We start from the raw sequence: 13,650 nt of genomic DNA on the forward strand, positions 1-13,650 counted from the left end.
GAGAGAGTGAAGCATGCTGGTGCTCATTGCTGTGCAGGTCTGCTCACGGTCAGTAAGGACACTCAAGCTCTCATGCCCATTCACTCAACAGCCGCCATGACCAAGAGCCGTGGGAGAGCAGGGGGTAAAGGGCAAAGCCGAGGGAAGGGAAGGGAGTGATTGACAGGGTGAGAAGATGGCACATCTTTAAAGCTACACTGGTGGTGGGTCACAATCCTGATAACAGCTCTTTTCTTAAAGAAAGTCCAAATGCACAATATGAATAATTACATATCCTGTTTTATTAATATTTTTAGAATGAGGCATTGAGAGAAAGTGGTTTGAAATGTCATACTAAAAGGGAATTTTATTTATTTATTTATTTATTTTTTGAAGTATGCAGAATGTAGGTTATACTGTGTACAATAATTTTCTATGAAACATGGAATACATGGATGACTGGTTTGTCAAAATATAAATGCAGTATACAACCAGAGCACACTGTATGAGGTATTGCACTGTACCTCACAAAAAAAAAAGTCAAAATTGACCTTTTGTATCAAGAGTAATGCATGACTACTAGCACATTACCAGTGCATTGTATACTGCCTACTATTTTTAAAAGATATATTTGAAACTAAGCATTAAAGCTTGAATACAGTATATGACTTTTGCCTATATTTGTGCCCTGATTTTTAATTTGGACAAATCAAAACTAGTTGCTCAAAGTTAGAGCCAGTCTGCAGATTTGAGCTGACAGATTTCACAGAAAACCAGAAAATAGTGTATTATTGGGCAATGGGCTTCTGACAATTATTCAGTTGAAGGACATCTTGCATGTATAATTTGACTCAATTTTAAAACACATGCAACAATGCCAGTTTAATCAAATAAATCAAATATATACACTAGATAGATTCCTTTGTGTATTCCAATACACTGGAAATGGAACACATTGCATTGTGGGATTTAGGGCAGTGAGCATTGACATATTGAGTCAGTCACCCAGGTATTTTCTGCACATGGAAAATGTGCTAACTGTGCACAGTAGACATAATGCAGAATGATATTAAGGTATTATAAATGCCAAACTCCCTTTTCTGTATTACTCAGTAATATTGCATTTGGACAGTAACAATTTGGGGCTGTCCAGCAGAGGGTGCTGTAACAGGCTCTTCACCATGGCACAAACAGCCATGTGAGAAGGTTTTATTTTTTTATTTTATCGTCTCCAGCTGGAACCACAGTCTAGCCCATCACATTTCTGCTCTAGAATGAACGGTCTGAAGCCAGATTATTTACTTGGGACACAGGTTTGGTTTAAGTAACTGCAAGAAACTTCCGGGATATGTATATAAACCCTTGTTAATATACGCGAGTGTGCTCTAGCATGCTCTGTGAGTGTGTGTGACTGCTAAGGAGAGTGTGTGCATGTGTGCCAGTGCCTTGCAATGCAATTCTGTGCAATGTGCTTTGATAAGGTCAAATGTGTATTTCCAGAACCTTTAGATCAAACATCACATCTGGCATAAATGGAACAGTGGATACATTGTATTTAACCCTGTGAGAAGTTTATTTTCGTATTAACAATCTGACGGCCTGCAAATGTCTTTTAAACCACCTCTAACAACCATTTTAAACACTGGAAAGACTCATTTGACCTTGATGGGTGTGTGCAGCTTTCAGTGCTCTGCAAGGGTGGGCTAGGCGCCATGCATGTTCAGGATGCTGTGTAAGAGAGAGACAGAGAAAGAGGTGTGTCAGTGGAGTAACTGGCCACTCACCAGACAGCTGCTGGACACCAGGCTGGTCATGTGTACTTAACAACTGAGTCTGAATCGTCTCCACCACACGTTTGAAGCGCCGGCTGGGACCTGCCAGGGACACACACACACACACAGAAACCCATTTAATTGTTTCTCAATCAACGTAATATAAACGGGTACATGCGTGTCTTTTGAAATGAATGTACATTTATGCTGACACATCCTGGGTTTATTCCCCCTAGCGGCAGCCTCAAAGTCTAATGGGAGGAGGCTGATTTTTATAGTGCATTCGGCCCACAGCTGAGTTTCTGACACGTGCACACACACACACACACACACACACATGCATGCACTTTGAAATGCGTGACTTTAAGAACCAGATTCAATCCCCTTTGTGTAGCCAAGAGAGCGAAAAATAAAAAGCGAGGGACAGGGTTTGCAGTAACGGCACCAGCAGCGCAGGATCTTTTTGGATTGTCCTTTAAAACACAGCAGGTTGAAATTGCATAGTGATTACCAGGAGGCAAAAAGGCCTCTTTTAGTCAAATTTTTTCCATTACCCCCTAGAGCAGTTTGTCTATTTTCAGCATCTTTGTAAGAGAGGGGGAGTGTAATGGAGGAGAGGATTGCTAGCGAAATGAGAGAGAGGGAGAGAAAAAAAATGCTCTCAGCACTGCGAGGGACAAAGTTCAACATCATCAACCAGCCTCTCCATCACCCACACATACCCCTCTGCATTTCTATTGGCTGTCAGCGAGTTTATGACATCAAAATGGGCTTCTCACTGTCGGCATGGTTACCTGAGAGCAGTGTGAAAGTGACAGAGTAGATGCCGTTCTCCTTGGTGGCAGCCGTGCTTTCGGTATAGGTGATGTCCACCTGGAACTTCACTGGTTTTTGGAACACAGTGGGGCCAGCTGTGGATTTGTATTCTGCCCGGAAACTCGTCTGAGACACCACACTGTGGCTGAGGCTAGGAATCTGAGACAAAAACACAGTTGTTTTAAATGTCTTAAATCCTTCACCCCAAAATGAACATTTTATTTTTATTTTTAAATAAAATGAATATAGTATATTTTAGTTCAATAATGTTTTTATTCAATATTTTATATTTTTTAGGGGATTTCGTGGTACTACATTTTATTTCATGAGACCTGAAAATGAAATTTCCAACTTAAACTGTAGTAAACCTTAAAAGCTTTAGAGAACATGTTTAGGTTTGGGCTTAAAGTGATAGTTCACCCAAAAATGAAAATTATGTCATTAATGACTCACCCTCATGTCGTTCCAAACCCGTGAGACCTCCGTTCATCTTCGGAACACAGTATAAGATATTTTAGATTTAGTCCGAGAGCTTTCTGTCCCTCCATTGAGAATGTATGTACGGTATACTGTCCACGTCCAGAAAGGTAATAAAAACATCTTCAAAGTAGTCCATGTGACATCAGAGGGTCCGTTAGAATTTTTTGAAGCATCGAAAATACATTTTGGGTCCAAAAATATCAAAAACTACGACTTTATTCAGCATTGACTTCTCTCCCGGGTCTGTTATGAGCGCGTTCACAACACTGCAGTTTAGTGATATCCGGTTTTAAGCTATGTGTGAAAACAAAGTGTATTTTTATTCTCACCTGCATCTGTTGCTGCATCCCTGCACTGTTTTGCTTTGTTTTGTGTCTGTTATGGCATAGAGCACAAAATAGATTGAAATACATCACTGCAGTTTAGTGATATCCGGTTCACGAACGAATCACTCGATGTAACCGGATCTTCTTGAACCAGTTCACCAAATCGAACTGAACAGTTTGAAACGGTTCGCGTCAACAATAAGCATTAATCCACAAATGACTTAAGCGGTTAGCTTTTTTAACATGGCTGACACTCCCTCTGAGTTCAAATAAACCAATATCCAGGAGTAATTCATTTACTCAAACAGTACACTGACTGAACTGCTGTGAAGAGAGAAGTGAAGATGAACACGAGCCGAGCCAGATAACGAACGAAACATTGACTCGTTCTCGAGTCAAGAACCGGTTTGCATCGGTTTTCGGATCACCGGTAGTGATGGGAAGTTCTGTTCTTTTCCCGCGAACCGGTTCTTTCGGACAGTTTGATTCAATAAACCGGTTGCTGAAAACGGTTCACCAGTTCTTTTGTGCTTTTCATTGGCGATGATTGCCCTTGATTCAAGCCTTCGGTTTACCCGCGCTCATAACATTAGCACAGAATCAGTTCAGAATCAATCACCAAAAGAACCAGTTCAGTTCAGACGCGCTGTGTGTCAGTCTGAATCACCCATGCGCAGTATCATCAGCTCCTCGGTTCTCGAACCGGACGCGTCCGACAGAAACGGTTCTTGACTCGAGAACGAGTCAATGTTTCGTTCGTTATCTGGCTCGGCTCGTGTTCATCTTCACTTCTCTCTTCACAGCAGTTCAGTCAGTGTACTGTTTGAGTAAATGAATTACTCCTGGATATTGGTTTATTTGAACTCAGAGGGAGTGTCAGCCATGTTAAAAAAGCTAACAGCTTAAGTCATTTGTGGATTAATGCTTATTGTTGACGCGAACCGTTTCAAACGATTCAGTTCGATTTGGTGAACTGGTTCAAGAAGATCCGGTTACATCGAGTGATTCGTTCGTGAACCGGATATCACTAAACTGCAGTGATGTATTTCAATCTATTTTGTGCTCTATGCCATAACAGACACAAAACAAAGCAAAAAACAGTGCAGGGATGCAGCAACAGATGCAGGTGAGAATAAAAATACACTTTGTTTTCACACATAGCTTAAAACCGGATATCACTAAACTGCAGTGTTGTGAACGCGCTCATAACAGACCCGGGAGAGAAGTCAATGCTGAATAAAGTCGTAGTTTTTGATATTTTTGGACCAAAATGTATTTTCGATGCTTCAAAAAATTCTAACGGACCCTCTGATGTCACATGGACTACTTTGAAGATGTTTTTATTACCTTTCTGGACGTGGACAGTATACCGTACATTCTCAATGGAGGGACAGAAAGCTCTCGGACTAAATCTAAAATATCTTATACTGTGTTCCGAAGATGAACGGAGGTCTCATGGGTTTGGAAATACAATATCACTATCCATTAAAGACACAATATCAATATCTGCCCGAACTATCCCTTTAAGCTACGTTTTTCTCTAAAACTGCACTGTGTGTGCATGTATAATTCTAAACAACTTGTTTTCTAAATTTGAAGTTAATAGCTCAAAAACTGAGCTTTAGTTTCAAATGCGGTCGTTTTTGATTGATTGCGTGATTGCAAAGGGTACAAGGGACCATTTCACTTTTTCAAATCATGTCCATGATTTATTTTTTTATATATTTATTTATTTAGTTCACATAGCAAGTGCCAAAACATTTACCAAGTTTTGTGTCATTCTGATTAATAAAAAAATTCAACAACAAAAAAAAAATTACTTTCTTCAAAAGGTTAATTTTCAAGTACATCCTGGGCCTTCTTTTCAATATAATGACAATGAAGGAGACCTTGGCCTATCAAGTTCCAAAATGACAAAAAACTCCTTAAAAGTGGTCTGTATTACTTTTCTTCATTTTTAAGTTCTCTGAAGTCATATGATTCGTGTGAATAACAGACTAAAACTTGCAATTCACTGAAAATCTTGACATTTATCTTAGCTCTCTTTCATGTATTCATGAGTTAAGCAATATCAGATTGGCCAGTGAATCTATTTTGAATCAGATCTTTTCAGTCAGTTTATACAGTTTAAAAAAAAACTGGTCTGAATGATTTGTTCAACTCAGCTGAGCTGACAGACTTAGTGATTCGGTCGACAGCCCACTAGAGCAGAAGATTATCAGTGAATAACTTCAATACCGGTCTATTGTCACACAGAGTAATTGCTTAGCTTTAGAAGACTTGGAACATAGCACACAAGTCTGATACTTCTGATATTTCTATGGTGTTTTTCATCATTTTTGAAACTTAAAAAGTCTCAAGAATGTAAGAAAGTCGAACAGCTTTGGAATAACATGAGGGTGAGTAAATATTGAAACAATTCACACGTTCATTGGAGACTTACAGAGAGAAAGGCGTGCACAATATCTGCTTTGATGGAGCTCAGAGGCTTGTCCCGAATCACCACAAAGATCTGCTCCTCCTTTTCGAGGTTAATAAAATTTCCAAACCAAGATTTTTTGGCAAGTCTGTGAAGAAGAAAAGCATGAGTAAACAAGACAACATAAAACATTCACACATCACTCAAGTCACATACAAGACATACTGTAATAGAGAACTGACATTTCTTCAGTGTGATTAACATCTGTATAATTCTCAAGAACACATTATCTGCTCTTCATACTGTATATCCCATATCATCACACACTACACAGTTGAAATGTTTGGTGTCTGTAAGTTTTTTTTTTAATGTTTTTAAAAGAAGTGTCTTATGCTCACCAAGGCTACACTTATTTGATCAAATATATAGCAAACACAGTAATATTATGAAATATTTTTACAAAAATAACTGTTTTCTAATTGAATATATTTGGCAATGTAATTTATTCCTGTGATGGCATAGCTGAAATTTCAGCAGACATAACTCAGTGTCACATGATCCTTCAGAAAACATTATAATATGCTGATTTGCTACTCAAGAAATATTTCTAATTATTATCAATGGTGAAAATGGTTGGCTGCTTAATTATTTTTTTTTTGGAAACCATGAGTTTTCAGAATTTTGAATGAAAAGTTTAAAATATCAGAAATTATTTGAAATAGAAATATTTTGTAACCTTATAAATGTATATACTGTCACTTTTGATCAATGTAACGCGTCCTTGCTGGATAAAAGTAAAAAGGCAAAGCTTCACCAGTATAGAAGAACAGTTGGCAGATGAATTTTGGTTGTTGGTTCACAAAAACCCTAACATTGGAAGCCCCCTGACAGTTCCTGGCTAAAGTAAATAAAGCATTTTTTAGGAATATTTCAGACATTCCTAGAGAGCTTGGCTGACAGTAAGCTGTCCGTCAGTCAGTATGTCTCTTGGAGACAGCAAGAAATGAAAACATGTATGACTTGAAATAAAATAAAAAAGTGACATTACATGGGCTGTCAAACAGTTTAAAACTTATATATGACCAAATTCTGTGCAGCACCATTCAAACCTAAAAAACAACGATTTCAATAAAATAAATGTTATTATTCTTTTCATTTTTTTTTCTTTTAATGAACACATCACATTTAAAATTAATACAGAGATATTGGTAAACTAGATTAGCATGATGGGTTTGACAAAATACACCATCTGCTGACAACTGAGAAGTACTGAAAAGTTCAAAAGTTTCTAAAACATTTCATGACAAAAGCCTGTATGGAGATTTGAATGTTGGCATATGGCTCATTTCTCAACCCTGCTTGAAATCACAGGGATTTTACCACAGTCAGTGACTATCAAGGCCATCTTTCAGCCAGCCCAACATGTTCTGACACTCTCTCACCAAGAACTTAAAAAAACAACAGAAAAATAAGAGGAAAACAAGTTTCCACCATGGTGCTGCTTTGCGGGCCTGTGAAGCTAAGTGGAAATAAAACTCTGAATTATTCATGATGAGCTATTCCCTGATAAAGTCTTCAGCAACAAACTAGGCTAATGGGGCCAGGAACAGTGTTTGGACCACCACATTAACTTTAGCAGCAGAGTTTTCAGAGCTCGTTTCAACTCATAATAACATTTGGAGAAAAAGGAAGTATAAAAAGCAAAAGTTAAGTGTCTTAATTAAGCAAGCTTTAATTGAGTGTTGGTGATTTAACTCTCAACAGCTTGATTGAACTAACATATATTTTAATTCAATTATAACTGAGTATTATTCAATGAGTTTCTTTCACACTCTGTGATTTAATAAAACTGCATATTTTACTTGATTGTTTTAGAAAATAGCTAATACTCACTCAGGGGAAGAGTCTGGTGTTAGGTTGGACATTTCCTCTTGTGTGGGAACTGAAAAGAGACAAAGCGAACAAGCCTCAGTGGAATTTGCATCATATATTCTATATCCTGAGAGATTAGACATTCACAACCTGAGGAGGGGAGTGCAGATTAACCACAGCTAATTACTCCAAACCTGCAGAGATTAAGAGTAATTTAACCAAGGAACAGCTGGAGGTGAGGGTAGATGCTTGTGCAGTTTTCATTATCATTACTAGATATATCAGAAGATATAGCTGATAATAGAGTAGCATTTAGTAGCATTTAGAGTTTATTACCCAGTGATCTGTAAAATCAGTCCTTGAGAATATCCCTAGCTAAGAGGGGAATGTTAACCCGAAAACCACAATAAAAAAGGATTAACAAGCATTGTTCCTTCACCTAGATGCTTTTTACTATATATGCACATAGGCCATGGCTATGGTGTTTAATATTATTGGCTATGGCTATGGTGTTTTATTTTAAATGTGGTCTTTTGCAAATCTCAAAATGAATATCTATTTTTCTTACTGTACATTATAATGTAATAAATTCACTTGCATAATTTACAATAATTCATTTTAGTTTTAATTTAAAATTGTCATTTAAAAAAAAAAAAGAGATATATTGTATAATTTTATTAATATGTCGTCATGTTTAAACTAACCAAGATTTTTTGTTTTAATAAGTTATTCCCTAGTTTATTTAATCAGAGACATTACACATTAATAAACAGCACGTCAATGTAAATGTGCCCGATTTAGTCAAAATTGCCATTTTTCATCTACAATCCCATCAAAAAGTTGATGTTAATGGTTAAAAACTGTTTTTTATGTATCTAGCACTGCTGGTACCTTGTAGTTTCCTGCGGTGGAAGCGTGGTGAGCCAAGGAAGCTGTTCTTAATGGAGTTGAGGCGTGTTCTCCACGGCATGCCTCCAATAGAGGGGCTGGGGGGTGGCGTAGGGCTAGGGGTTCCTGCTGGGCTCTCCTTAGGTGTGTGCACCGGCGTTCCTTTCGGAGTTGGCAATGGGCTGCCCCTGGGGGAGGGGTGGGGCGTGACCTGTATGGTGGGGATAGATTTGCCGTTGTGATCAGTCCCGGCCAGCGGGTGAAGGTGGTGAAGCCGGATGGGTGAAAGGGGGGAAAGGGGAACAGAGAGCTTGGGCGGCACCGTGAGCGGTGGCCGGCGCACTTTCGGGCTGCCGGGCATTGGCGGGAGCAGGGGTTGGCAGGGCATAGAAGGTTCTGACTTGGCCGTAGATGGCACGGCCGTCGAGTTAGGGAGTGGGTTGGACCTGGTGGCCTGCAGGGGCTTGTCTGCAACTTTGGGCTTGGCTGGAAGGGTCTGGGTTTTGTTGTTGGGTTGATGGGCAACTGTCTTTGGTTGAAAGGTTTTGGGGGAGTGGGGGCCTGTGCCATTTATCCGGGACACAGGCGCGTGAGTGGGGCTGTGGTTGGGCGACTGTGTGAGTTCTGCGGATTGTGGTGGAACGGCGAACCGCCGCATGGGCTGTAAGAGCGCATGCACAGAGCCAGCAGCATAAAAAGAGCCAACGCAGCCCATACACACAACACACAGCCCCGTAGTCAACATTCATTACGGCGCAGACGCACACACACACCGACACCAAACATGAAAAGATGGTGAACAAGCCACCGGTGATGAGAAGTGAGGGAGGAAATGCAGAAAGAAAGAAAGAAAAAAAACATGCCATTAGCACAACCAGCAAAGAGGCAACAAGACAGTGGAAATAAAATGTTCCCAAATCAGTGTTCCCAAAACAAATTAAAATCAGCAACAGAAATTGGCAACAAAAAAGCTCTGGGTTGTTGTAGGGATGAACTTAAAAGAGGTGTTGACAGCACTGACTAAGCAAGCAGGAAATCTGTGCAAGCCACGTGAGCTTTGCATTAAAGGACGCTATTGTCAGAATGCCTCATATCAATTGAAATAATCATCATAAATTAGGTAGAAATGACATATGATACAAGTCACAGATATATATATATACTGCCTCAATTAATGAGTTTTTCAAGACAATAGCGCCACATTATAAAAATGGCTAGTGAAAATAAGAGCAGTTGACCACTGAACAGAGCATAGAGTACAATGCTGCTGTTGGAGGTATGATATGAGGATGCTGTTTGACAGATGACGCTAATAATAATAATAATAATAATTGGGTCAGAAACGGGACTGATTTAATACAGGCCACTAAAACTGGAGTGTGTGAAGTGAAAGCTCATCAAGCATATTGTAAAACATCAAAGAAATACAATGGAGTGTTAACTGTACAAGCCGCAACCATAGCACGGCATAAAGAATAACACAAATGCAATAAAATGGATTTTTAAAGCTCTTTCATACTGCAGGGAAGATTCTTCCATGACAAACCTTTAAGTCTGTGTCTGAGCAGTAAAACTAATCTCAGATGAGCTGTAGCAAGCAGTTCTTCACAGACTAATTCAAATGACTTCCACCATGCCTGTTCTCTACGTGAGCCATTTTCATCAGTGAGAGGGGGACACTGCAGACATTCTCCAACTGTAGAACATTTCAAACTGCAGAATAGTTGATCAGGTCGGATTCAGAATTGACTTTGGGATGAATCCTGTAGGGAATTCCTTGATGTAACTCAAGAACTGCCTATTGGGAGGTCTTAGTAGTGGATTTGTAATCGGTTAGCCTCTTTAAACAAATCAACTGTAAAAGCTGGCTACATTCAGAGGCTTCACTGTTAGTAAGGAACTAGGCATTTTCAAGGGATTTTAAAAAGCCATTAGTGACTTGGGCTTCAAATATTTCAAGGCAACAAGCCTGTGAATAGGGCACAGATTAGCAGCAATTATGCCAAGCATGGTAGACTGACTGGGCTAGAAGCAGTGGATCAGTAGGGGCAGAAAGCAATGTTGCGCAGTATTTCAGCTTATAGGCGATATGAAATTAGCTGTTTTGTTTAACAAAGCTAACAATATACATAATTATCATTAATGCTCCATCATCACGAACATTTCCGAGAAATAATCTTGCACATTGCATTATGTCAGTGGTCTTCTAGGACTCCCTTGTTGGACAGAATGACAGAGCAGGGTCCTCTCGTTACATATTTTATACAATTTAGTGTTGCACTTTAAACCATGACTAATAATAACAATGCATATGGTACCATATTAATCTATTCAAATACTTTTATAAACATGCATTACCATTCAAAAATGTGGGCTTCTTAATGTTTTGATACAGTAAATACAGTAAATATTATTATAACATTTTAATATATTATTGCCAATTAAAATAACTTTAACATATGAATTGAATTTAAAATGTAATCTACTCCTGTGATGACAAAGCTGAATTTTCAGCATTACTCCAGTCTTCAGTGTTGCATGATCCTTCAGAAATCATTCTAATATGCTGATTTGGTGTTTAAGACACATTTCTTGTTATTATCTATGTTGAAAACAGATGTGCTGCTTAATATTTTTTTGTGAAAGCTACAATGAATTGTGGTGAATAGAACCTTTAAAAGAACTGCACCGTTTTGAAATAGAAAGCGTTTGTAACAATGTAAGCCTTTACTGTCACTTTTGATCAATTCAACGCATTCTTATTGAAAAAAAAAAAAAAAAAAAAAAAAAAAAAAAAAAAACGCCAAACTGTTGAATGATTCTGAACTGTTGAATTTACATACTTTTACAACGCCCAGCAGTACTACCTGTTGAAGACCCCTGCATTATGCAGTCTATTCATATATTCATGCTGAATGTCTATAGATCAAATAAACGTGGATTCTCTAATGAGTTTCTCACCGATGCATATTCTGCAGATAGATGCAACACCAGTTGGCTAAGGGTTTCAACACAACCAGACTCTCTGTGTAAAACAAAAGATTGAGTATGGATGGAGGGCTTACCCGAGGACTGCTGAGGGGACTAGTGGACAGACCAGAAGAGGCTCCGCTGATGGACCGGGACCTAAAGTTACACAACATACATAGCAAAGACGTTTCTGGCAAACTGTCATAACTCGGAATGTTTCAGAATGTTGTGTGGGTGAACATGATTAAATTGAGTTTATACTTGGACAGAGACAGCAGTATAACACCAGATGTTTCACTATAAATCTCGCATTTCTGTTAATTATACGTCAAATTTCTATGTAGGCATATAGGTCTTTTTGTTGATTATGCTATTTTTACATTTTGAGTTGCTTCATCATTTCTCATCCTAAGAATGTAAAAGGCCATCACAACCTTTTACGAGGTTCTGTATGAGACTCTTGAGTTCTTCCGAACCTCATTGTGTATTAGATGGTGAGCTTCAGTAGTTCTCCAGTAAATGATTGGGATTTAATGGGGTTTTGTCATCAAGGCAAATTGAAACAGTAAATCATCCTTAATGGTGTCAACATTCAGACTCACACGATTTTACTCCAGGAAGGATTTGATCCATAAACTGATCAATTGCTTTTGCAAATGCTACATAGATGAGAATTATGCGGTGGTCTCAAATTGTCTCTGATCATTCAAGCATCAAAATGACAAAGCCACATATGCCACAGCCTGATTCAGCGCAATGCTGATGTTCATTATATGCCTCTTGGATTCAGCTAATTAGCTTAGCCAAAACAGCAGCAGGAAGAGAGCTCTTTATATGTGTAATAAATGACTATGGAATAAAGTAATTCATGGGATGAAAGGACAGGCACTCTGGGACAGTAACTATACAAGGTAACATTTCATTTCTGTTGTTAGGAAATTGTATAGTATTTGTGAAGATTTTATATGTAGTGCATCATTAAATATGAAGCTACAACTATATTAAGATAACTACTGCTTGTAAAAATGCTGTTTAAAATTGTATAAAAGATGCAGGGGAGCTTTTCAGTTTAATAAAGTCATTGCATTTTGAATTGGAAACATGCATAAACATGTATTTGATCCATCTAGTCTGTCAGTAAAATATTTATTTACCAATACCTAATTCAGTGCACCTCTATTTGATGCATTGATTAAATAAAAACAAATAAAATTAAGATTATATAAAGAAATATTCAAGGCCCATTTTATTATCTGGCAGACCAAACAGTCTCGGTGAATGCAGATGTAGGACAGGACTGTGAAACTCAAGGTCGAAGAAAAATGCCTGAAGAGATGAACACAGTCTCTCACCTACTGTAAATGCTCACATCACTCTAAAAAACAAACAAAACAAAAAAAGTGTGAAGGAAAAACATGAATGAGGGGAAGAAATTAAAAATCTGGGATCTACCAAGGGACAAAAATGCCAGACATCAAACGAAACATGAAAGGCAAAATAAGGGAGATAAGATGCTTTTGATGTGTGTGGAGGGAGCCAGAGGGCAGCTTCTTTATCAAAACTGAGGGGCCAAACCGGGAGGAAAAAACTCTGATTTACACGTGCAACCTCCACTTTTTTTTTAAGTTCCCTCTCAAGCAAGCTAAGCTCTTAAGATCTTAAATGTCAGTAGTTGAAATAACAGGCCAGTGCACTCCGTGGCACGTTTTGAGTGTTAAAAACCCCACTGCATCTTCAGAACAAAAAAAAAAAAAAGCATGGCGGTGGTTTATACCTCTCCTCCTTGCTTTGCAGTATGGGGTTGGCATCTGAGATATCCAAGCTTTTACTGAAAACAGATTTACTACAGTAAGAGAGAGTAAAGTTAGAGTAAATTTACAAAAGTAATCATGGAGTTGAGCCAAAGCATCTACACAGGGAAAGGACACGGGGCTGATGAAATGGATCACAATGGACATGGAAAAAAGTCAAAGGAATTTGTAATAAAATGTGTCAAAGATACAGAAATATGAAAGGCACATTAGCAATCCCATTGTTCCCCTTCAAACCAATTTGAGAAGTCAAAATTCCCCATATGGCACATTCAGCATGCTGCTCGACTAGCTGAGAAATGGATTTTCAGAGAATA

At 38.5% G+C, this 13,650-nt stretch overlaps 1 protein-coding gene across 8 annotated transcripts in view; it reads right to left on the reverse strand.

The window, feature by feature from the left end:
* LOC109101252 (serine/threonine-protein kinase BRSK2-like) overlaps positions 1-13,650 on the reverse strand; it is a 129,585-nt gene that overhangs the window by 7,122 nt on the left and 108,813 nt on the right. For 3 of the 8 annotated variants that reach the window (XM_042760664.1, XM_042760665.1, XM_042760661.1), the window contains exons 13-19: positions 13,297-13,365; positions 11,618-11,678; positions 8,556-9,213; positions 7,686-7,734; positions 5,817-5,940; positions 2,546-2,726; positions 1,764-1,853 (exon numbers count right to left, since the gene is read on the reverse strand). In XM_042760664.1, coding sequence (XP_042616598.1) covers positions 1,764-1,853; positions 2,546-2,726; positions 5,817-5,940; positions 7,686-7,734; positions 8,556-9,213; positions 11,618-11,678; positions 13,297-13,365 — 1,232 coding nt within the window. The remainder of the gene's footprint in view (positions 1-1,763; positions 1,854-2,545; positions 2,727-5,816; positions 5,941-7,685; positions 7,735-8,555; positions 9,214-11,617; positions 11,679-13,296; positions 13,366-13,650) is intronic. The other 5 variants (XM_042760667.1, XM_042760662.1, XM_042760666.1 and 2 more) reach the window with 5 other exon arrangements.

This window comes from Cyprinus carpio, chromosome A7, assembly GCF_018340385.1.
Source record: "Cyprinus carpio isolate SPL01 chromosome A7, ASM1834038v1, whole genome shotgun sequence".
In the NCBI taxonomy this organism is placed as follows: domain Eukaryota; kingdom Metazoa; phylum Chordata; class Actinopteri; order Cypriniformes; family Cyprinidae; genus Cyprinus; species Cyprinus carpio.